The sequence below is a fragment of the Carassius gibelio genome, chromosome A5 (assembly GCF_023724105.1).
Source record: "Carassius gibelio isolate Cgi1373 ecotype wild population from Czech Republic chromosome A5, carGib1.2-hapl.c, whole genome shotgun sequence".
Lineage (NCBI taxonomy): Eukaryota > Metazoa > Chordata > Actinopteri > Cypriniformes > Cyprinidae > Carassius > Carassius gibelio.
In genome coordinates, this window is record NC_068375.1 from 29,144,263 (window position 1) to 29,170,752 (window position 26,490).

Here is a 26,490-nt window from a genome sequence, read left to right on the forward strand (position 1 = left end):
GTAAGGCGACATACACCCATAGTCTAATGTTAACTCAGAAGTAGAGTTACGATCACAGGACACAGCACTTACTAACAATCACAAAAGTACATGAAGTGCATCTGTTTCAAAGGTTAAACATTTCATTCACGCGCTGTTCACACGTGCGCTTTTTCTCAGCGCTTACACCTGAAGCGCGCGCAAACCACGAGCCTGTTAAACAGCTCCTGAATAAACTAAGTTGTCTTTCTCGTCTGACCGATTTCACATATAATACTGTCAAAACAGTTATAGTTAGTAGTAATAGTTAGTAGTGTCTAAGAAAAAAAAAGTGAACAATTGAAAGAGAAACGGATGCGTGTAGCTCTTGAAGCAGCTTGTCTTTAAAGGAATAGTTCACACAAAAATGAAATTTCTGACATTATTTACTCACTCACATGTTGTCCCAAACCTATATTAATTTCTTATAATAACTGAAGTAACATAAGAACCAGCAAATGTTTGATTACATCTTTAAAATAGCCTAACTTTTACATTCAACAGAAAAAAGAATTCAGGTTTAAAACAACTTCAGACTGAGGAAATGATGGTATAAAAAATAAAACACTGAAATAATTTACAGACAACAGAATTTTCATTTTGGGTCAATGATTCCTTCAATATAAATAAAACAACAAAACACAGAGAAAGATCACTCACTGCTCTTGCTTTAAAAAATAAAGTAAAAATAAAAATACTGAAGTGTATAGTGATTTCGGGTTGATGCTGACCATCAGCTTGTTTAGAGGAATTTAATCCAAATGGTGTATAGCAGCTAAATATATGACCTCTTCTAAAAGGGCCAGAAGAGTGGCCCAATACAAAAGAGTGACCAGCAGACATGCTAAATCTGTGACAAACACACTATGCACTCAAGTAAAAAAATAAAATAAAAATAACTGTTGAGAGCATTAGTCTCATAGAGGAGTGTCATGGTACAGGTTAGTTTGCAAATGTAGTGTTTTATTTAGAATTTTTATTTAGTGAGGTCTGTTCTAGTTTGATGTGCAATATTGAGGTGTAAGAGGTGTTATGTTTCTGCACTTTTCCATTTTTAGCAAATAAAGAAAAACTTAGTCTAAATCCATTTTTTGTGATGGTTTGTATTTTTTTGTGCTATGGAACATCAATGCTTGTTTAAGTGATGAACTCCATTACTTGTTTTCAGTACTTATTTGTTTTCAGACAGGATAACAGACATTCTTGCTGTACAACTGTTTTGCCTGTGCTACAAAACCTTCAATCTCTGTAGCACTAGTGCTATGTGCAAAAAAGTTAACATACAGCCCTGACTGTTAGGTTATTTTCAAAACTTAATCTCCATATTGAGTACACAGCTGAACTATGGGACATAGTTATGACCCCACATAGCAGCTGAATAGAACAGGTCAATAAAGGATATTTAAATACTGTCCATATGCCTTAGAGTATACGTTTTAACAACTAAAGAACCCATTCGCTGCTGAATCTTTTTAACACAGGTTATGCCTCTACTAATATTAAGCAATATTTGAAAGAAAATGTAATCTTATTTTATTTTGCAGACATCAGAGATTTTGAAATCCACCTTGTTCAGGCAGACATGTCCACATGCTGGAAATCAACCTCCATCATCCGAGTGCCAAAATTACTTTTGCCCCACTGCATTTCTAGTTACTGTGTGATTCTAGTGTTTTAGGAGACTGCATGGGTACTGCAAACATTAAGACTCCCTTTCTACAATGGACCTCTAAGCACATACCTGCAGGCACAATTACTCCATGGATGATGGGATTGCATTTGTCATCCTTATTGCACTTTGTTACCTAGACAACAAAATCTCATAAGTCAAACTGTTGATGTTTACTTCATCTCGGAATTGATCACAGTTTTTCCCTAGACCCTAACAAACTTGCTGCAGTTAGACTAAGCAAATTACTCTGTCCTCCTAGACCTCAGGAGCAACAGCCTCGAGGCAGTAAAGATCCACAGTCATTCATAATATCACAAGTGTATCACCAAATATCAGAGCAATCATTAAGTCTGCATACTCATTAGCATTATAAATGGCGATTCAGCCCAGGGAAGAGGCGAGACAGCTTGCAACCTGGTACTGGAACAACAACCTCTCTATTAATGCTAGTAAAAAAGAGATGATTGTTTACTTCAGATGGTTCTGAGCAGTTCATTATTTACAGCACATCAACAATGGAGATAACAGGCAGCCTTAGGTTAAAGGGATAGTTCACCCAAAAATAAAAATGTTATGTTTATCTGCTTACCCCCAGGGCGTCCAATATGAAGGTGTCTTTGTTTCTTCAGTAGAACACAAACCAAGATATTTAACTCAAATCGTTGCAGTCTATCAGTCTTATAATGTAATTGGATGGGAATCACGGTTTAAACATACAATCAAAAAGAAAAAATACACAAACAAAACCAACATAAACCCTGTGGATCATGTCAATACATTGATGTGTAAAAACAAAATGATTGGTCTGTGCAAGAAACTGAACAGTATATATATATATATATATACCTTAGCATATATATATATTCGCATACGTTGTCTGAAAGTTTGGTCAACCAAAGTGTAAATTTCAGTAAAACCACAGTTAACATTGATTGGATATTGTTCTTACATTGGCTGGAATGACCTCATCTGGAATTAATTTTTTTTTTATCATTTGTTAAATGACACAATATGTGATTAAAAATGAGTGTATTCCTTTCTTAAAACAGTGCTCTTAGTAATGTAAAATAAGCTCATTTGGGAATGAGACTTGTTTAAAGATTTGGAATATGTGTGTGTGTTTGCGCATAAAATAATAATAAATGTGTTTACAATTATCAAAACAAACATAACTTCTACTGACTTGCATTAGAAAAGAGCCAGAGCTTGTCTGCAACATTTGCTAAGGTAGGACTGGTTCAGTCATATTTTAAGGTGGGGGTTAACAAAACTTTAAACTGAAGAAGAACGAAAATGATTCAGGTTGAGTAGTGAATAGCCATCCATTACAAAGACTTGACTCCCTGCTGTTAAATGTTATCTCTACATTGAGAGGTTTGAAATTATGGCCAGCAGGAGCTTATGGAAAAAAGCTCCCGTTATATGCTATTTTAAACTCTACATTATTTTAAATTGAGATATTAGAGAGCTGTTATTAGGGGCACAAATAAAGCACAAGAAAGGGAGCTTTTTCCCATGTGGTGCTAAACCTTGCTGGAAATGTTCAGGACACAGTCAGTTCAAGACTTAAATAAATCTTCAGCAGTTTCACCAACATCTGTTTTATCAGTCAAAACATCTGCAAGGAATAGTTCTTAGTTAAAATCAAATTGAACTGATTAATCTGCATAAACTTGGATCGACGCAGTGAATTTGAATGCTAAAGTCGAGATGTACAGTGTGTACAGTAAGTCTGTTTCTAATGCTCATTGGAGAGCTGGTGAATGCTGTTCTCACTGTACAGTGGATTGCTTCATGCATCAGAGACCCAGGCACATTAGCAACCATTCATCTTCATTTATCAGGAGTGAAATTTCCTTCCTCTCCCTCCCTCCCTCCCTCCACTCCACCAGCCCAGTGCTTTCACATCATCTTAGATTCTACTGCAGCGCTCTACTCTGTTCCCCACATCTGCCAGGGGTTTGTCTCCTCTGTCTATCAGCTGTCCATCCATAAAGTCACTGACCCATTCAACGTGGCTGAATGTGACTCCATCTTTCCATCCATCAAAATCAGCTGAGCAACACGTCCTTTCAAACTGTGAAAAATAATGACTGCTGTTGAGCAAGTTTTGAGCATGTTGTTGTTGTTGTTTTTTACATACCTTACACACCATATTTTCATATGTGTGTATTTTCATATCACCAATTTCAATTAATTATGCTTACATAATTTCTTCTTTATTTAAAATACATTTAGAATTTACAATGGCTGGTAGGCTATACAAAGAGTGCAATAATAGCTTATATCTTACCCAATGTAGAAGAATCCGCCTCTTTTGCTGTGCCAGTATTAGCGGCAGTAGAATAAATATTGGATAAGTGTCAGAGTTAGAGACCTCCACTATTTTAGTTGAGGGTTTATTAAAAAACGATGAATATCCATTTTGTTTATTTAGCATATCTCTGTAGTTTAAAGCGGGAACAGAATGAAAAGAGAGTAGACTCACGCGATACTTTGATATTCACAAGTCACGAGAGAATAGAGCTTCTTTTAAAAAACATGATTTTAAAAATGATTTAGCCTTAACTTACTCATTAAAATAAGAAGATAATACAAATAAAATTTGAAAATGTGAAAGTTTTTATTAATAGCTCTGGCAAAATCAATTGGCTGGTGTCTCAGTGAAAATGACCTCAGAGAGGACTCAAGTATTAATATTGAAATATTTGCAAATTTTTGTGTTTTAATTGGTTGTTTTTAGTGTATCCAGGTACTTTTTTTAAAAACGATTTCAACTCAAATCAATGTCTCAAGTCAACGTACTTATTTATTAAGTAAGTGTCTAATCATTATGATATAAAAAATAATTTCTGGGTAATAAGAGACCATTACATATTAGGCTGGGATGGGAGAACATATTTTGACATTGAACAACATTTTTACACACCTCAGCAATAGCTTAAACAATGTTTCCTAGAAGAGGAAGTTGAAATGCTTTGGTCTGAGAGAAAACTAGCAGTGCTAACTCTTCTCTGAATTATCGGAAACATAAAACACAAGGAAGATGCTCAAAGAAAACAGAATGAGAGCAATAAATACACAGAAAGGCTGTCAGTCTGATTAGTTGAACCATCCCTTGGTTGCAGGAACAAAGACCTCCACAGTAGGAAAGAGATTTAGTCCTGAATAAGAGATGGAATAACTACTGCAGAGAAGAGCAAAACACTGACATAATGCCAATTAAACTCACACAGAACAGAAATACTGAATCCCTTAAAGGAGGCTAATCTAATCTAATATAGTTGTTATTAGTTGTAATTCTGGAGAGGTGTAGTCAGTTCATGTACTGAGAGGCAGGAGGTTCCGGAAGCCTGTCCTGTCGAGTTCAGATTAAACATCTGCTCCGGTGCTTCAAAGAAACAGAGCTGAATAAAGACACCTCCCTACAGATCTCATTATCCCAATCTTGATTCACCACAGAGCACAAGCTCGTCTGAATGGAAGCTTTTTTTACTTGATTACTTGCTTATTCTCATATCTCAGCACTTTTTTTATTTTTCTTACCTCACATTTTTGTTTGTTTAAGTAATCAGGAGCCAAATGACCAGGTTTCCATTTTTGTTAATTATATTTAAATACTGCTGAAAATAAATAAATATAAAGGTCTAATGTTTTAGATGCAAAAATGTATGTCTCCTAAAATGTATTATGGAGCATCTCCTCAACTTTAGAATGCATAATGCACATTAATTAATTTTTTATAAGTGTATATGTTCTGAAAGGCATTTTTTACACATTTGCACCTGAATACAGTATATACTCATGAATGTATGTATGGTGGCATCAGCAATAGCCCTTAAGCTTGTGTCATGACCAGCACGTTGGCTTATCAACAAGCAGCTCGGGAACCAAAAACTGCCCTATAGGCATTCTCATACAATCCACTGATCGAGTTCAATAAATCTCTGCACTGCTAAATACATCAGAGAATTTATTTGCAAATCTCAGAAGTGAGTTTCTAAAGTCCTCTATATTTGCCTGTCAAGACTTCTGTCCGTAACCGGACCAAAGCAAGCAAACATCGTTCTGTAGAGCTACTCAGGTTTTATTTAAGATGCATTTTGGATTACATTTTCCAATCAAATGTGTTTATTCAAATAACATTGACATTGATACCTTGGTGAGCCCTGCAGTGTACATACTGTATTCTGCATACTTAATATATAATATCCACAATATATAGTAAAAATACTATACAATACATTCCAGAAATAGTATAAAAGTACACTATATGAATATAGCAGCAAAACTTGGGTACTCTGATGCTGTTTTATATACTCATACACTACATTTTTTATGCTACTGTCTTAATACAAAACTGATAAGATACAATATATATATTTTTTATTTTTATTTTATTATTTTAGGCAAAGATTGTCTTCAAAGACTACCAAAGGCACCTATATCATGCATTCTCTCACGTTTTCTAATCACAATTGTAAATTGTAAGCATTTGTTCCAATCATCAAGCATGACAATTCTCCCACTGGCTTGTCCTTAGTGGAAAGTAAAGCGTTAAGAGAGCAAAAGAGGAGATCAAGCGCTGAGCTCAATTGTGTGCATGTATGATGAATACAAGATGAGTGCTGTGGACTAAAGATCTATAGGTCCCAAACACACATGCTGCACACATCTGCCAACACATCAGACACCCCACTGGGCATAAGCAAACATGCTTCCGCAAGTCAGCTACAGATTATGATGAGAAAAAAAGATACAAATCTGTCACTGTGGCAGTACCCTAAGTGCAAAAGCTAAAATGTACATCATACACCTTATTTACCCTCAAATAGTCCATATTAGTAGCCCAAATGAATACAATATTATTTTTTAAGTCCTTATCAGTAATTAAAAATTTCATGTTACTTAAAGTGTACATAATAGCACCTTTTGAGAGTGTACTGTCCCAGCATTTTGTGCTTGTAAACGCTGGTTTAATGCTAAATCTTCAAACTGTGCTGAGACAAATTAGCTTTTTTAAGTTACTTTTTTAATTTGCTTCCCTTTCAGGTTTAGTTGTGTCTCGAAGGCTTTGTGATCTCCCTTTTGAGTCATCAATAAAACATACTCAAGTGGGTGGCATATAAACTAAAGCCAATGTGCTGTCCTCAAACCAAGCTCTCACCTTCAACAAATAAATTTGAATCTGAAAACAATTGCATTTAAGCCAATACAGCATATAAATACACAAGCTTAATTAAATAGTCATATGGTGTGTGGGTACAAAGACTCATGTCTACATTTGAGAAGGTCATCTTCATAATGAGAATTAAGATAACACATCTACAGCTACAGATCATACCTCAGTGGAAACACATGCATAAACAACACTGAAAAACACAGTTATACAATGAATTTATTAATAAAAACATATGGTGAGCATACACAAAAGTACACATGCACAGACTATGAGTGAAGCGACTACAATGACTAAAAGAAGAACGAAAGCATTCGGAATACAAGACAAACACAAAAATCACTTTGAAGATGTATGATTTAATCACTGAAAACAATATGTGAATATACAAACACAACATTGACATTTTATTTCAATTACATTAACATACAAAGACAAATATTAATATTTTGCATGCAAATCATGGCTCTACTAGACTTGACAGATTCTACTAGATAGAATTAAAATATCTGAAAAAAACATGAAAGCATGTTGAGATTAAAGTAGAACATGTTTCTCCTGGCGACACTGAATTTGATTGTTAAAACTCTTTACTGGGGTATTTCAAGACGTTCTGATGTATTGGGTGGCAGGGGAAGGATAAATGTGAACTGAGAGCTTTAAGATGAGCTAACTGGAATGTACACTAATTGAAAAGTCACACAGATTATGGTCTTGTCGGTCTGGTGAATAATTTAACAAGAGTAGAGGATTCAAAAAGATTACAAGTTTTTACAGATAATATAAGTAGTACTGTATTTAAGAATAGTTTCATTTTCTGTGCATCATGGAGATTAAGAGAGAGTGTATGTGTGTGAGAAGCCAATGTGAAGAGATGGTGTCAGGGCCTGAGGAAATGTACTTCATGTGGGCTGCAGAGGTAGTGACATTTATCAGCCTCGAGCTGAAGGGGCCACTTTACACGCATCCCTGACTGTCCGCTAGAATAACGGCACGCTGACATGGAGAGGAATGTGCAGCAGAAAAATCTCCTGGTTTATCATGGGTTCACCCTCGTACAAAGAACTCTAAGTACAGCAGAAAGGCTCTAATGTAGAGGAATGTCATTAAATCTGTCAGATCGGGGGGTTTAACAATTAGGATGTTCACAGTCACACAGCACACACTCACCAGTTCTTTCTTCTTCATGCACTCCATCAGAATGATGAAGAGATGCTGGGCCTGCGTCCGGCTGTACGTAAACGTCTTCTGAATGGTGACTAATAACTGGTCTCTCAAAGATTCATTTATGATTCTAACATGTAGTCAGAGAGAGAGATGAAACTGGGATATAACAGCAAATCATTTATGCAATGAAATATTCCAACAGAGCATAACAGTAGGATTCCGGAAAGGAAAATCCCATTAATTTTCTCCACAGACAAACTGCTTTTTAATGATAACATATGACCCTTTAAAAAAAAAAAAAAAAAAAAAAAAAAAAAAAAAAAACAAATACAGCTCACCTCATTTTTATTGTATTTTATTGAGTTTAACATTTAAATACTCTGTAAAGAACTACACTACCCATAATCCTGAACAGAAATCGTCCTCTGATTAGCAGATGTACAGTACTTCAATTAGGGCTTTGAATCAACAAAAAATGTCGTGTATATTTAAAGACCTGGCATTACATGGAAAAATCAGGTCTGTGAATTGACTATACTACATTTTAATGAATTACTTGTACAGGTTTCTGAGATTAATTGTGATTAATCAGTTTAGGTTCATTTAATCGCAATTAATAACCAAGTAACTCTGACATTTTTAATCATTAAAATATTCACACAAAGGAATTGGGTCAATGAAATAAACTGCTGCATTAATTGTGTTAATTATTTTTAATGTGCAAAAACTGCAACATTAATTGCAGAAATCTGAGAAATTTAAAATTTAAAATAATCGTTGGCTATAAACCGATAAAATTTTTTTTTAAATGTCTAATTTTGTGTAATTTGCTGTGTTTTATTGGATGAGTAGTTAATCAGTTCAGTAGTTAAAAAAATATTTTTAATACAAAAAAATATATAAAATAAATAACAGTAGGCACATCATGTCTTTAACTCCAATTCTTTTTGTAATGGTTTGTGATTAATCTCAGAATTGTTTGGTTTATTTCATGTCTTACAGTGCTTATGGAGAAAATGAACGGAGAAAAAAAACTGATGAAAAAGTAGGCGTTTAATGTTGTGCTCTATTCTGTGCTACAGTTCAATCTTCATCTATATGTAAATGAAAAGTCATATCTTATCGTACTGTTACAGTGGAGAGAGATAAAGCTCACATACCCGCCCTCCTCTGAGTACTTATGCCCAAAGGCCAGGATGTCAGAGGCACGGCCGCTGCCATCACACACCACCACAGGCACAGGAGGAGTGTCTCTCAGGTACTCAAGCACGATAGAGATCACATTAGGACCCCCCTCCAATATTAGAGCCACCACTGGAACACCCTGTCCAATCCCTGAGGAGAAAACAGAAATGTGACAGAGAAACGTGAGCAAGAAAGGGTATATGTGTGCGGCCGTGGGGCTGTTGTTACAAGAAAAACCAATCAAAAAGATTAAAGGTGAAGTGTGTGTGTGTCCCCTCCCCTGCCAGTTTACTGTGCAGAGACAACTAGAGCTAAGCATAAGGAGTGTAAACACTGTGCTTATGTGGAGCTTAGTTTGTTTGAGCGGTCTGATATTTCTGTCTGACTTAACTTAATGGTGTGCATTTTGGTCAGCATTACCTATAATAAGCTATTTACAGAGAATTTATTAGTTTGAAGACAAGCAGAGTGGAAAGCGCAGAAGGGGTGCTGGGAGTGTTTGGAAAGCAGTCATTATTTTCAAAATTCCTTGTGTGGAACAGAAATTACACACTTCACCTCTGAAGGGTTAGTTTCCCCAAAAAATAAAAGCTCCGTCCTCATTTATTTACCATCATGTTGTTCCAAACCTGCATGAGTTTCTTTTTTCTGTGAAGATACTTAGAAAAAATATATCAACTGCTTTTGTTCTTGTAATGAAAGATAGTGGGGGTTTTCCCTTTTGTGTTTCACAGGACAAAGTAAGTACGTATATGTAGGTGAATTTGTGTGAATTAAAGATATATTAAAAGGAAAAAGATATAAACAGACAGGTTAGAGTCATTTTGGCATGCAGAGGAATAGGTTATTCTGCTGAATGGCTGTTGTGACTGACCCTTTAGATATCCTGATCATAACCCAGTTGTGTCTGTCAACATGACACCGGACATCCACTTAGCCGCAGTGAACAACGTCTCCAAACACAGACGTGGTCGCATGTTCTGACAGAGAAAATGTTCACTGATGGCTTCGAGACTATTTCAGATCAGCTTGAATTTTTCATTTGTTTTTTGGTGTGTTTAGTGAAACTGAATGGATCTGTATAGTAGTCTACATGCAGTCCTTTGGCATCTCCCTGTAGTCTTGTTTGTTATGGGAGGCTGACTTGTGCTTATTTGTTTATAAGTTACTTTACAGTTGAGCTTTACGTACTTTTAAGTTGTGAATAATATCTGCAGTGACATTTTTGCAAAGTGTGTTTGCAAAACATAAAATAATAACAAAATTTTACATTTGCTGTGCAAGTACCCTCTGAACAATCAGATCATTTCTGCATTCAATAATCAATTGCATTTTTCAGCAATTTAATTAAAAGGTGTGTGTCCAGTGGGAGAGGAGCTGACCAGGACAAAGACAGATCAGTCCTATTCTTGCACTCTTGACTCTTTCCTACAACTTGATGAGTACAAGTTATGTTGTGACTATAATTCAAAAAGCATGTTGCAGCCAGATCCACCTACCATTGCTTAAATTATGCAAAGTGAGAAAAAGAAAGAGGGAAGGAGGGAAAATGAGAGAAAGAGAAAGAGACAGACAGAGAGGTACACCAGATCCACATGTGCTGTCATCATTGTGCCTAAAATGGGTACGCTTACATAAAGTTTCTATTTTTAGCCGCACACTGACTTCAAAAGAAAGCTGGTATAGAAATCAGAAACTGTGGGATTTACTTCTTCACTCCAAACCTCTTCCTCCCACTGTTATCTCTCCATGTCTCTTGATTTCTCTCTTTATCATTTTGTTTTATTGGAGTAAAATTTATTGATCAGTGAGCCCTTTCTGCCATGACATTTGTGGGCTTCCAGGAATGCTCGGTTGTTTCCCCACACTAACACACACACTAACACACACACTAACACACACACACACACACATGGCAGTTCCCATTCAGCATGGCTGACACTCTGTCCAGACTAGCTCTTATGTTACAACAGGATAATATATATATTATTCATCCGCCATCACTTATGTTGTAAAAAAGTAAAAAGCCAAGGACATGGTCTTTTTCTATAAAAAAAAAAAAATGTCTCGTGATATATTTTTTCAAGATATTTTGTAAGTTCTACTATTCACTACATGGCATTTTAAACCATGAATTTATGCATTTGAATAGTGTTTATGGCACTTTATTCTAGCAACCAAATTTCAGCTAGTAGTAATATATTCTGTGATATTCCTGCTGTAAATATCAGGGTTTTTTTTTTTTCAATGCCAGTCCAAGCTGGTTTATGTTGTTTTGGTGAGGGTCTAAATAGTGGAAAAACATAGTTGTGCTGCATGTCTTTATAGGGATGTGCCCGAAGCCAAATGTCTAATATGATATTTATGATGATACTGGTTGTCCAAGAAAATCTTGCTGGTTAAGCCAGATAAAAAGCAAAACAGAACATATGAAGGTATTTTCAGCAGGGATACACTGAAACCACATGCATTGTAGCAGATGCTAAGAGAAGTTAATTGGGGGAAAAGTAATATGGGCCAAATGTTTCCAATTTGGGTGTGAAGAAAGACCAGTCTGAATAGAAAATTTAAAATTTTAAAAAAGCAGATGAGTGTTTGCTTGTGCTATTTAATTTCGATCTCAGTCAAATCTAACCTTTCCTTTCCAACAAGCCTCAAAGAGTGTTTGAAAGAATCTACTGTAGGTGGGCAGGGGTGACAGTGTTTGTTCTAACGGCCGATATCTTCATCTGCCAACTTCATCAGTGGCCAGAGAAAGTAAAAACTCAAAGCAGAGTCATTTTTTGAATCTCAGTACAGTCATTTGCCATTTAATCAGAGAATGTCAGACGTGTACCCAGCAGCAAACCAAATGACTTCTTAAAGCTTCTGTTAACATCATCAAAATCCTCATCATCCCTTCATTTTCTATAGCAGATCATCTATTAAAAAGGAAGAAATAATAAAGTTTGTTATCTCTCATTAAGTTCAGATCCATTCAGAAGCATAATAATGATGATGCTGGAAATAACTTGAGGGTTATGGTAGTTAAACACAAACAAAATAACAAAAAAGGCTGCAAACAAGATTTTAAAACTCTTAGTTGTTGAGTTTCAGAAAACTGTGGGTTTCTGTGACGATCAACTTGCCAAGCATAGATGATTCCCCTGCTATGTTTCAGACACCCACAATGCTGAGTCCTGCGCCTCCAGCTAACTCCATAACCTCTTCACATTTACCATCTGACCTATGGCACCACCTCAAGAGGACGACAAGCCTAGCATTAATAAAACACAAGCCCCTGTGCTCTGGGAGAGGAGAATGAGGAGACGAGGGGTGTTATGGAGACAGAATGTGTTGATTTGTATGCCCTCTGCCAAGCATGTAGATGGAAGATGAATCTCAATTTTTTTAGACCTGTGGAAAAAACAGGCACTTTATTCTGTGTCACTCTTAATCTATTTCATTTACACCTTGTGTGAACAATCCTATCCCCTGCCTGGCAGTGACAAATGTGGTTTATTCATTCAAGGGATTAAACACAACAGCTAGATACAAGATCCATGTCCAAAACCGGTATAATGTGTGATTGTGAATATAATTGCCATGCAAGCAATGATCAAGAACAAACATTTACTAAATATTTGTTTAAAAAAACATTTGTCCAGAGTTTTCTATCCTTCCACAACTTCAATAACTGCAAATACTCACATTACAAGCTTGTTAAACCCTTTATCATCATAGTCCTTATTACAGAAAATGTCATGCAGAGTATAATATTAAAAAAGTCAAGAGTTCAAAAATAAAAATGCTATCATTATTTACTCACCCTCATGTCAATAATGTTGAACAATGACTTAATTGTCAATGTATTTGTTACACAAATATACAGGGCTTTATAAAAGCGTTATGCTCACCAAGGCTGCATTTATTGGATAAAAAATATTATTGTGAAATGTTATTACAATTTAACTGTTTTCTATTTTAATTTATTTTAAAATCATTTAATTATTTACATTTATTCCTGTGATGGCAATGCTCAATTTGCATCATCATAACTCCAGTCTTCAGTGTCACATGATCCATCAGAAATTGTTCTAATATGCTGATTTGGTGCTCAAGAAACATTATTATTATTATTATTATTATTATTATTATTATTATTATTATTATCATTATTATTAATGTTGAAAACAATTGTGCTGTTTTTTGGAAACAGTTACATTTTACAGCATTTTAAGAATGATATGTAAAGCTCATAAATTATTTAAAATAGAATATCTGGCAACATTCTAAATGTCTTTATCGTCACATTCTTTCTTTAAAAAAAAGAAAAAAGGAATATTATAGATTTATACACGTTTGTGGCATTGACATATAATATTTTCCATTCATTCCTTAGTAGAAACATATCAAGAAAAAAACAAAACAAAGTAATGAACTTATGATAAATTACGAATTAGACGCTACATCAGTGGGTTTAAAACAGAAATGTGAAAGCCTGTATTTTTTTGTAAAAGCAGTAACATTAATTATTCAGTTGAAAAAAGTTTATTTTATCTCTGCTATTGTTTAAATATTAATTGTGTGACAAGACTATGTTCTTGTGAGGATGAACCTCTGGCTATGCATTACTGATATTCATATAAGTGGAGTTTGTGTAACCATGTAACCAGATTCTATATGTAACCCTGCACAGAAAAGGTTAGTGATTGAATCAATCAAACTCATGCTAAAAGTGTCATGTTTAAGAGTCAGTGTTATACTTTCAAACTAGTTATATATTTCCTGTAGCTTATACTTGCCCATAGTCTACCAATATAAGTGCAACAGCTCTTGTAGATACATTTTCCTGTTTTTATAAACTGGTACTAGGAATTGGATGAAAATATCTTGTGCAAATTGACAAGATTTGTATCAAGAGCTTCCTTTAGTATTTCTTCAAGAGGGCAAAAACACTCCAATCAAATAAACCTTTAAGAAAAAAAAGAGCCACAGCACCCAGTCTGTCTGGTCAATACAGCAGCTATTGCTCCATTATGCTAATGTGATGGGACCCACAGAGACCAGCAGCATGGAACAAAATCCAGAAATAAACCACCAAAGTGAAAAGACCAGCTCATCATCTCATCACTCAGAGACCCAGTTAGTGCAAGGGAAAGCTAAAACAGGTTTCTAGGCTAGAAACACCATCGGTCGTAGAGTTTGACGTGACTTTTAATCAGGGTTTGAATATGACTGGCTAGACTAGAGCATTGAGTAAAAGGTGAAATTCATACAAATGTAATGAAAAAAAAATTGTTATATACATTTTCATGTACATGAAATTATGGCTATGCACAAAACTCAAAGAGGGAAAAAAAACTAATTCAACAGTATTCAATGGATAACAATGCATATATTATTAAGGCAAATAATTAGAAAAACTTGCAAATTTAGTTCTTATAGAATAAATTATAAAAAGATGGCCCCCAGGCTAAACATACAACTTTCACCTGATTTTTGCTGAATATATAAAATACATTTTACTTAAAAACAAATTTTAATATGTCAAATTTTAATGGTTAACTCAAATTCGTTAATTTATGTATTTTGATATTTAAGTTGAATAATAACAGAAACCCAGTCAAAGATTGACATTTGATGTATAGTTAGGTCCATATATATTTGGAAACAGGCACATTTTTTTTTTTTTTAGCTGTTTGCCAAAACATATTCATATTACAGTTATATGCTGTAATGTATATGGGCTTTAAGTGCACACTGTGAGCTTTAATTTGAGGGTCTTCTCATCAAAAATGGAAGAAAGATTAAAGGGTTAGTTCACCCAAAAATGAATTTTGCTATTAATCACTTACCCCCATGTCGTTCCAAACCAGTAAAAGCTCAGTTCATCTTTGGAAAACAATTTTGGATGAAAACCAGGAGGCTTTGAGACTGTCCCATAAACTGCCAAGTAAATAACAGTGTCAAGTCTCAGGAAAGGTATGGAAGTTGTCGTCAGAATACTCCATCTGCCATCAGACATGCAATCTGGGTTATATGAAGCGAGAGGAACACTTTTTGTAAGCGAAGAAAACAAAAATAATGACTTTATTCAATAATTCCTCAACGGTCACCTCTGTGTCACTCCATATCACCGTGCTGCATATGCTCTTCTGTGTCCTCCGCGCTGTTTTTTTAAATATTTTTTAATCAAAGCTAAATACACATAGAAACAGGACATCCTTGTGGTGCGGATGACACAGAAGAGCATACACAGCACAGTGATGGAGTGACACAGAGGATACTGTTGTCAAAAAAATTACAGTCTATGGGACAGTCTCAAGGTTTTCATCCAAAGTATCTTAAATTGTGTTCCTAAGACGAACAGAGCTTTTATATGTCCAAATATATATGGACCTAACTCTATATACTATGAATTGTATATGATATATACATTTTTAATTGTAGAGATGTTATAATAGCCAGCAGGTTATAATGTAAAATGTTTGAATAAGACGCTTGAAAAAAAAACCTCTACTGTAATTCATAGAATTATTAAATAATTCTCAGGGGGATTTCTAACACGAACTATCTTTAACATTAACTTTTAAAACAAAAACCTGCAAGAACGAACCTACAGGCTGGGCAATTGTAATGTACACTTTGTGTATTTTTACTGTATTTGCATAATTTCTTAAGTGAGTCAGTTGCTAATATAACTCAGTGAGCATATACCAATAAACAATGCTATCAGCGGCCGCAAATCATTATTATCAAATTCATCCCTGATTAGTATTCTACAATTTCTCAACATCCATCCTAATTCACATCGGACAGTTTACTCTATTCCTCATGTGAACTAGTGATTAGAAATTCCAGTAATTCCAATAAAGCTACACCTAATTGTGTACAGCTGAATTGATTCTCATCCCATCTTATCCTGCAAGGAAATCTTCATAGCATCTTGTGCACGTTAATCTTTCCCTCATCTGCGAAACACTCAAAAAAGCCCTCCTCATTAGCCCAACAACAGCAAGCACAGCTCAGTAATTCATTTTAATCCAGTACCGCTGCAGTGCTTGTCAGACTGTGAATATGTAAGCCGGCTCGCAGCCTGCCGCAATTCTTCCAAAACAAAGAGATTTGATTCCATGTTTGAGGGTCTCTGCAGCTCTGTGAGCCTCATGGTGATGGCTCAGAGTGTTATTGATGTTCTTCCAGTGTTAGAAAGGACAGGTAATAAAATAAAGAAATGAGCTCTGCCCAAAGCCAGAGCAAACAACACCATCACACAGCTGATGCAACAGAGACAGAGAGAGAGAGAGAGAGAGAGAGAGAGAGAGGTGGCTGCAGGCTTTGATACAGCTCTGCTCCTGTCATGAGTGTGATGTCAGAGTAAACTGGTCTTATCGCAGCAATATGTGTTGTGAATGTGTCATGGGATGATTTAATAAGCTTAAACATGTTTCACCTGTTCATCTTACAGGACTCAAACATGTTAGCAGGGGCGGGTCTACGTCCTGAAATTCGATTGGCCACCCCAGGTGCCCCCCCTATAAGATGTCTTGTGATTGGTTCATTTTATGGCAAATCAGTCTATAGACTCTACTGAAGTTCGGGATTCAAAGAAGTGCAGCGTCTTCAGAGAAACAACGCTCGTCGCGATCTTGGACTTAATTAATTAATTCTTGACCTGGGTCTTCAGTCTGTGATTAACTCACCTCGTGTCTGACAAGTCTTCGGGTTCAAATCATTCCTTAATCACGTGACAGACCCATGCACTATTTCTGACATTTCTGTCACTGTGTTTTTGTTACTGTTTCTTGAGGATCTGTGATGTTATTATTTTATAAATAAATAAAACCTTTTAATAAATAAAATATTGATTAATTTGTCTTTTTGACTGTCTATCAGTAAATAAACACTAGGCTATATAATAATCTAATAATCTAATAAAGTATTTATAGCCTAGTTAAATTTTTAATCAATTTTTAATAATATATGTATAAGATGCTTGCTCAAAAAGGACATAATGACATAAATTAAAAGCAAACAACATTTTTAATCCTAAACAAGTAACACTACTGTTCTATAGTCTAATCTGAAGGGTGAACTCAAAAGATATAAATCATACAACACGGTCATTTTTGAAGATTAGAATCCACTGTAAAAAAAAAAAAAAACAATCAAAGTGATGTCGCCATCATAGAGACGACTTGTTCTTCCCTAGTCACATTAAAGATTCGTCGTTCAAGAACGACACATCACAAGACACCAAACAAAGAGCTGGTAGGTAACCTTTATGTATGGTTTAAAATGTTTGTATGGTTTTCTCAGATCAATGTTTTTACCCCGTCAGGCTCTGCTCGCGTTGGTCGTGGTTGATTTCAATCGAACCGTTAGTCAACGTTTCATAAAACACAATAAAAGTAAAATACGATGGGGGGCTATCAAACAATAAACATGTCATGTTGATTTGCATATTTTGTATCAGTTTATTTTGTGACAGTGACCACATATAGCAAGATTGCACCAAATGACAATATGCACAGAATGTTCCATAATAATATTTGTCTGGTGAAACGTTACTTGTTAATGCATGAGAGTAAGTCAGTTAGAGAGTCAGTTAAATTGTCAGGCCTAACTTAGTCATTTACACATGAAATGTTGTGGATGCATTCTGTGCATTTCATTTACAATTTGAATTTTTTTTTTGAGATTGAGAAAAACAGACACACATAAGTGTTTCTTTTGAAGGCAGGGAAGAGAGCAGTGGCAAGCCATGAAAAGAAGTAAAGATATAGGGAGTTTCTTTCAATGAAAAAAAAATATATATGTATTCTCAAATTTAACTTAATGGATGTATACAGGGATGACAAAAACTAAAGTAATCAAAAATGTGCTTTATTACTGCATTTGTTTACAAGTAACTTATTCAAGTTAAAAAAAATAATAAAATCAATAGGATATACGTAATACACTTTAGAATTTCGTTTTTTTTTGGGGGGGGGGGGGGGGCAGTGGCGGCCACCCCATTAGGAGGCAGTGCCCCAGCATGGCCCCCCCACTGAAAATGCTCTAGACACGCCCCTGCATGTTAGATGTCTGAAATTTGCCGAGAAATGCGAGAGGGTTGGTTGTGTTTTCTTGAAGAGGATATTTTGCCTGTTTAAATGTCAAGACACTTGCTGCTTTAAATGCTGACTTTTAAGTGTCTCGTTTACGTGCAGCTTCATTGGATGAATCAACGTGGGTGAAGCTGGTGTCATTTTTGATGCGAATGATGACGTCTGAGCATCCCTTTGACTTCCCAGCCCCCTCTATTACTCCAGGCATAGGATGACAAAGGGAAGTCCACAGGTCACATGACACATTTGGGAGGTGAAACTCTGGCTCACTTCCTGCTGACCTGTGTATGGTTAAGTAAATTAAATGGCTCATTTGATGTTGTGGAAAAGTGTTACAACTGTGTATGCAATAAACTGGCTAAAATGTGAAAATATTATATTAATTATACATCAATTAATATATAAAAAATGAGTAATTAAAATCAATTAAATTATGCAGATGCACAAAATAGAGAATGTATTATGTGAAGTATGCTGGTTTTTTTATATATATTATCTCTGGGGCAAATTCACTCTGTTCACACCAAAACCTTTTTCTGCTGCAATCCAGTTTCACAACTAAACAGCATTAGCCTGCCATAATTGTTGCATTATTGTTGCTCGTGGAAAGCAAGATGAAACGGCAATTCAAAGAGATATTTCTAGACAGTCGCCATTGATGATGAAAGCATTTCTCAAATGACAAATAATTTTATAATCAAGCATATATATGTGCGCAGGATATAAATCATATTAAAATGTATGACAACTAATCAAAGTATGCATGAGCAGGCCATAAGCAGTGTATAAAGGCATTTTCAATGATCCTAAATGATCCACATGAGCACAAACAAAACTGAAGCATCCTTTTTGTTTCTTCATGATTTAATGCATCTTCACCGGCTCTAATGTTCCTTCAGCTGAATGACGTTTACTTGATATCTTTATGTGAGTAAATGGACTGTATGGATATTATGTAGGGAGAAGAACAGTTGAAGAGGCCTTTGTGCTCTCAGTGCAGTCAGCTCTGAATCTTGCAACTAGTGTAGCATTTTGACGTTGAGCCACAAACTGATCTGGGCATTTCTGACAGGAATATATAGAGAAACTCCTCTGTGGGCTTTTGAAGATCAGCACAACAGAACCTAGAAAATAGTAACTGAGGATAGAAGGCTATTATATCCTCTCACAAAAAGAATTTAAAGCACCATTGAATTTGAAGTTTGGCGTAATCACATTAACATAAGCATCTCTAATTTCTCTCAAATGTACTCACGCGTGTTGATCTTTTGCAGAGAGATGTGCTTCTCAAGCTGTCTGCGCAGTTTGACTTCTGCTCCATACTTTCCGGTGGTGCCATTATCAGCCAAAATGAAGTGGGAGTGTAGGCTGTTGAGAACCGTTAGCTTACTAAGAGGGTTAGACATCGTCTGGTACGGCCGGACCACCTGCAATACACATCACATGAAGTAAAAAGATGCTGTTCAGGAAAAGAATGAAACAAAGGTGAAAGTAACATGTTGCAAAAAGCATCTACATGCACAAGTAACAACCAGTAAACATAATGAGCAATTTGGGGTCCGAAAATCTGAGATCATTAGTAAAAATATGCTTTCATTTTGTATTTAGAATGGAAATAAATAAATAAATGCACTAAAAAAGTTTGTTTAAAACCTGACAGTCATGTTATCCTGCGTGAAGGGCTCAAAGAGTGTGTTAGCTTTAATGAAAACAAAAACAAAAAAGCAATAGAAGAACATCAGATTGAATGTACAAAGGGTCGTGGTAAGTGCCACATATTTGCTTATTTGATCAGCAACCTAGAAAAAGAAATGCCACAACATCATCTTTAAAACCTTCACCAGACCAGACAAGAATAGAGAGGGGTGAGTGGGGGCTTGGAAGAGAGAGAGACAGAACCAAAATCTTCTATGAACGAGGAGGAGGGAGAAATCAGTGGTTATTAATAAAGAATGATTCTATCTCTGTGTCTCAGTTGTGCACCAGTTCCCAGAACACACAGACGAGCTGAGGTGAAACTGAGTTGATATATGTAGTGGCTCACATATAAATTATTTATAGATTTCTACATGACATGCAGTACACATGCAGAGACATGAAAATCATTCTGTAGTGATCTGGAGATTCACTCTCGTCATTAATGAATCTAATGAATATATCAATTAAAATATCTCATTATTTAACAAAAGCACAATTCATGAAATCTGCCCTGACTTGAGCCAGAGACTTGAGTCTTATTGGTCATTTAGAAAAACAAACTATACTAAAAGAGCCTAGTTACTCAATTTAGCTATAGTCAAGCGACTTACATCTTTCCCCACTAGGTCTTCCTGGTTCTCCACAATCCCCCAGGGTGCAATACCGATAGTACAGATCTTCCCTCTCGATTTGGAAGCATGGTCTTTTAGAGCATCACCAACATGTCTTATGACTCCTGGGGTGGCAGAAGGGTGTAGAATGGAACAGATAGCAGTGTGAGAGATATCGCACAATGCATCAAGGACATTGAGAGCACACAGTTACACGTGATCTTCTGTAGAAGTTTAGATATCATTAGGCCTATCATTTTGACAAACATTGCTCAGAATCTTATTAAGAGTAATCTAATCGAAATCTTAATTAAACGGAAAGATACATTCACACTCTTGTACAGACCAGTATTGACTCCTCCAGTGAAGATCCAGGCTCCAGTGGTCATGGCCGCCTTGATGAGACCCTTGCCGAAGACTTGCTTGAGTTTGGGCTGCAGCTCGAAGTTCTGAAGTCCTCCATGAACAGAGATGAGCAGTTTGGGAAGCTCCAGCTGCCACTCCTTTGTCATCAGATGCAGCAGTAAGTCTGGCTTAGTGTCGTAAGAAACTCGTACATACTGACAAAACATAAAAGTAAATCTTGAGACAAGAGTATACTGTATCTAAGATGACACAATATCATTCAAAAGTTGCAGTCTGAGTCTGTAAGATACTTTAATGTTTTTGAAAGAAGTCTTTTATGCTTAACAAGACTGCATTTATTTCATAAAAAACAGTAAAATATTAATATTGTGAAATATTATTACAATTTAAAACTTCCTATTTTTGTTTTCCTGTTTTAATTACATTTTCTGCCGCCATTACTCCAATCTTCAGTGTCAAATGATTGTTCAGATATTATTTAATATGCTGATTTGTTGCTAAATAAATATTTATTTTTATTATTATTGTGGAAATCATGATACACACACACACACTCTCTCTCACACACACACACACACATATATATATATACATATATATATATATATATATATATATATCTGTATGCAATGTCCACTTATCGTTATTCAATAAATTCCTAATAAAATTGTCCCGCCCTACACATTGTCTGATTGAATATCCTCTTAAATATTGCACATCTCTTTACAGCAGTAGAATGGATAATACTTCTAAGCTGGCAGGATCTACAGACATTAATAACTGCCTCACAAAAGGAATTAAATTCTAAAAGGTTCATGAATATTTTATCTTACTTATGTAATATTTTGTAGGGTTATCATCACTTTGAACATCAAACCGCTGTTAACAAGAGACTGAATAAGTCTACCATTGCTTTGTTGGAGTGTCCACCTCCCTGGAACTCAATGGTTCCAAAGGCGTCAGTGGGACTGAGCTGGGTGTGCTTGCTGATGGACCACTTCTCTGACAAGCTGTCATTCTTTGGCACACGCTCTGACTTCTCATTCTGATTGGAGGAGATGCTGGGGGGCAGGCCAATATGTTGACCAATTAGACGGCCACAACAGCACCTGTGTCAGAACACAACCAGTGAGAAATTAAGTGAATGTCCTTCAAATCAGAAGTCAAAACTGTCAGCAAGTGATCTACAAAAGACATTACTTGAAGATTTCAAAAGTATTTGAGATTTACATTCCAGTGCCAGATTAATTATTGTAAAACAAATTCTTCACATCATAAAATTGTCTATAAAAGAAGCCAGACATATTTTGAAGTGTTTCCTCACTCCACAGTGTGATTATATCTTTAGATGCTCTAACCGCTTCAAACAACGCCGCACTAATGAAGAACAATTTCTCTTTCGTTAATAGTACAAACACATTTGGGTACATCTAAATGCAGTTAAAATTTGCTATTTGCGTGATTTGCACAGACTACTGCAGAATTTGAGGTACTCACCTATGGGGGTCTTTGGTGCTTACAATAATGTGCACACATTCTCTCTTGCTGAAAGCTCTTTCTATCCATGATTTCTGTGCCTGGGGAGAAACACAATAAACATAAGTTGCAGAAATCACTAGAGGTAGAAATGTCCGCTTCCTGCATCCACTTAAGAGACCAGTAAATCCCAAACTAAAAATAACCAAAGTACACATTTGATCAGCGGCACCAGAAACTAGAGCTTTATCGTACTTTAGTCCAGTTTTAGTAGACAGGATTACCTATTATCAAATGAACACACTGTCTGTTTGCTTGAATAGCTTGCTTTAATTCTACAACAGCAGAATCATCTGTGAACGCACCTCAAAAACAGCAAGTGGTTACACAGGCACTTACCCCACAACTATACTTCCTATGGTACATCATTACTCTTACAAAAAGCTAGCCTGAGGGAGAGAGGGAGGGGGTACTGGGGTTAAGCTTTATCAGGGAAACCCCCATGTGATGACCACCAACATTCCCACATCATTACGCCAACATGAACATGGATAGTGTAGATCTGACTGAACTCTATGCTTTCTGACAGAACTGCTGTGAGAACAGCTCTCTGCTCTGGTGTTAGTCAAAAGCAATGCATTAACCTTTTCTGTTTGAGGTCTTCGAGACCCTGAGGCCATTACTGACTAATCTTAGGAGAACTAATTAGAAACAAAATTAATAGGTTTCATTTTTGGAATGTTACATTACTTACTTTTAGACTTTCAGAGATCCCAGTTAAACATTAATTTATGTTATGGATGTGCCAACATTACAAAATAATCAATATTTCATTCATCTCAACAATTTTTCACATGATATGTTCACTCAGTGTGAAATATAGCAGCATAGGAGCACATCTTTTGTTTATTTTGATTTGTTTAACTGTATTATTATATAATGTGTTAAAATGACCACAAACAGAAACCACAAATACTGTATTAGATAACAGTCATATTAAAAACCTACCTACTAAAACAGAAAAGTTAGATCTTAATAATATCTGCTTAATGAGTCACAGGTTGTGTTATTTTAGTGTGATTGACATACTAGTTTTTTTATCATTATTTTGAATTTATTTTTATATTCTGCATTTGCATATTAATTTTAATTACCTTATTAGTAATTGTGTTGTTTTTGTCATTGTTATATGATTAGATAGTTTTTAAATATGTCTTTTTTTTTTATAAATGCATAGTTTTTTATTAATTTATAATTCAGTTTGAGTTATTTTAGAACATTAAGTTACAGTAAATTAATTTCAAATGTACATATATATATATATATATATATATATATATATATATATATATATATATATATATATATATATATATATATATATAAACATTTTGAATGGTTCTGGTTTTAGTTAACTATAAAAACCCTGGTCAGAGGAACATGTTAAAAGAATTTAAAGGAAACATAAAAATTTAAGTAAACTGTAAAATTACTATTATTTCCATTCCTACAGCACTGGGGTCTCTTAAACCCCAACAACATACAATCAAAAGAACATGAGGGTTAACAGAAGACTGCAGAGCCAAATGTGCTAATATTAACTGTCAAGCAAAAGAGAAATAAAATAGTTTGGGAAGTAACAGCCAAATTATATTATACCCAACTGGGATCCCAAGGCGTGATATCTCAGTAATTCTGCTAATTCTGCTCAGTAAATCAGTTTAGTCTCCGGTGTATTCCTGTGTGTGGTTTTAATGCGATAAAGGACCAGGTAAGCTATATAAGATATCAAGAAATGTAGCACACATTCAAAACAATTATTAGTTGAAGAGACCTCATAAACTTCTAATACTCTTGTTTTCTTTCTTTCTCCTCTTGTTTGTGAGTGTTGACATGATTTACAGGGATCTCCAGTCACAGCAGAGAGCTGCCAAAAGCTTGTGGTGTAATTAAGATTTGTCTTCAGGATCTGCCCCCTGAGAAGCAAAGAACAGATTTGCTCCTTGTTGGAAATATCTTACAATCTATAGGGGATCGGTGCCAACAGGTAATGTTATGGAAAGTGGAGCTTTTGGGCATGTAGACAACAAAAGCCAAAAAGAAAACAAAAACATAACATCGGTTACATCAGATAACCTTAACTTTTCAAAGTATTATCAAGCCAAAAAAAAAAATTAGGGCTTACCTGGGAAAGAAAAGACGTATAAATTTTTTTATATTGCTTTTTTGTCTTGTATGATTTTTTACAGTAGATTCAAACATTTCAGAAGCGAAATAGCCAAAGGCAAAGTTAGTACAAATTGTTTTAACTTTAAAAAGGCTATTTGAATGACTTAAACTGTAATTATTTTTTTTTCTTAAAAATGTGCAATTAAAATTATAATAATATTTATTTTATTATTAACGTGTCATTTAAATTGAGACAAAAATAGAAAAAAAAATATTCAAAAATTACCTGCACTTTTTCTTCATCTTCATAAATAAATCCAGAAGACAGTTAACTATCATAATTTTACAATCCAAATTTTCACAGCGGCAGCTTCTGTACTGTTGAAAGGCTATGGACTTTAGAGGCCAAACACGCGTGCTTGTGGCCTTGTTAGCTGAAGTTGAATGTGTCGGGACTTCAGGATTAATCCCTTCTGAAAGTCTCACAGACAAAAAAAAAAAAAAAATTTGAGACGCCCCTCTCAAATCCTGTTCCGCTATCCCAATTTGACACCCCTACAATAACAAACTCCCGACAGCGGTATCCAGATGGGAACATCCATGTTTCTCTTTCTCACAATCATACACACACTGTGACACATTGAAAACACACTTTTCTTTAGCATTGTTGTTTAGAAAATCTTGATTATTCTGACTGAGGCCATTGTCTGTCCCATCACCCCAAGGCCTGTCAGAATCAGTTCTGTGCATCAGCAAAATCCTCACAATCACCTCACACAACACCAACAACGAGTTACACGGGGGAGGATCAAAGTATCGCTCGGTCGAGCGGAGATTAACAATGGCCGTCACCTTCTTTTTTTGACATATGGTAATTATAACAGCCCTGCCGAACTTACATAACACCCCCACTGTATTTACTGAAATAACGCACACACAAATACACCAGCACAGTGCTGATACACCACCTGTCACCTGTGTGAAAAGGTGTCAGTCTGAGCAAAGCAGTCAGAGACAGATGGAATCCTAAGCTGTCCATCATGTTTCTCCTCCTGGATGAGGAGCTCAAAGACCTGTGGTGAGGGTGAGACCTCAGATTTGTGCTGTATGAGCTATTTTTAGCAGATCACATATAAAATGCTCATTTGAGGTCAAATTGTGTCACTTTTATTTTACCTCATCATTTATGGACTGAAATTGTATATTTACTGAATAATAATGTTTTTTGTTGTTGAACATTAATAGAGGTGTTTCACAGGTCAGAATATTTTTTTTAACAAAATAAATTAAATATTACTGTGAAGATGAGCAAATATAGTTTGACTAAACAATACATACAAATATAAATAACAATGAAAATATAATACAATACAATATATAATATTCCCATATTAATTCTTATATAGATAATTTACATTAATTTATTTATTGTAAGTATATATAAAATAAACAAAATATTAAATGCATATTATTAAAATAATAATAATTTAAGTGTATATATATACAAAAATGTAAAGGTAAAAAGCAATGTTTTTGAAAGAAACACAGAGCCATACTTTCTCATGGGAATCAACCTATTAATGAATGACTAATAATTTCTTACAAACTGTTTTGCTCTACTAGTTCAACCTATTAATGAATGACTTTAAGTCATCCAAATAGTTTTGCTCTACTATTTCCTAAAACGCTGACAGCTGTCATTGGTAACACCTGACTCCGTTCCCTGCCCGAACCCATACTGAGGTGTTGGGATCTTAATAAAGGCACTCCACTGTGAGTTCATTTACTGTAGATTAGAGCTTCATTTCTCCACATTTTAGGTTAATTAAAACTTCTGCAGATTAGTTCAAGACTGTT

The 26,490-nt window shown here is 35.3% G+C and overlaps 1 protein-coding gene across 4 annotated transcripts in view; it reads right to left on the reverse strand.

The window, feature by feature from the left end:
* Positions 1 to 26,490, reverse strand: part of LOC128010490 (transient receptor potential cation channel subfamily M member 3) — a 114,388-nt gene that overhangs the window by 30,022 nt on the left and 57,876 nt on the right. For 3 of the 4 annotated variants that reach the window (XM_052593024.1, XM_052593021.1, XM_052593022.1), the window contains exons 2-8: positions 22,486 to 22,565; positions 21,896 to 22,097; positions 20,969 to 21,182; positions 20,623 to 20,747; positions 19,569 to 19,740; positions 9,197 to 9,371; positions 8,040 to 8,163 (exon numbers count right to left, since the gene is read on the reverse strand). In XM_052593024.1, coding sequence (XP_052448984.1) covers positions 8,040 to 8,163; positions 9,197 to 9,371; positions 19,569 to 19,740; positions 20,623 to 20,747; positions 20,969 to 21,182; positions 21,896 to 22,097; positions 22,486 to 22,565 — 1,092 coding nt within the window. Of the gene's footprint in view, positions 1 to 7,208; positions 7,937 to 8,039; positions 8,164 to 9,196; positions 9,372 to 19,568; positions 19,741 to 20,622; positions 20,748 to 20,968; positions 21,183 to 21,895; positions 22,098 to 22,485; positions 22,566 to 26,490 lie in introns of those variants that run through there. The other variant, XM_052593023.1, reaches the window with a different exon arrangement.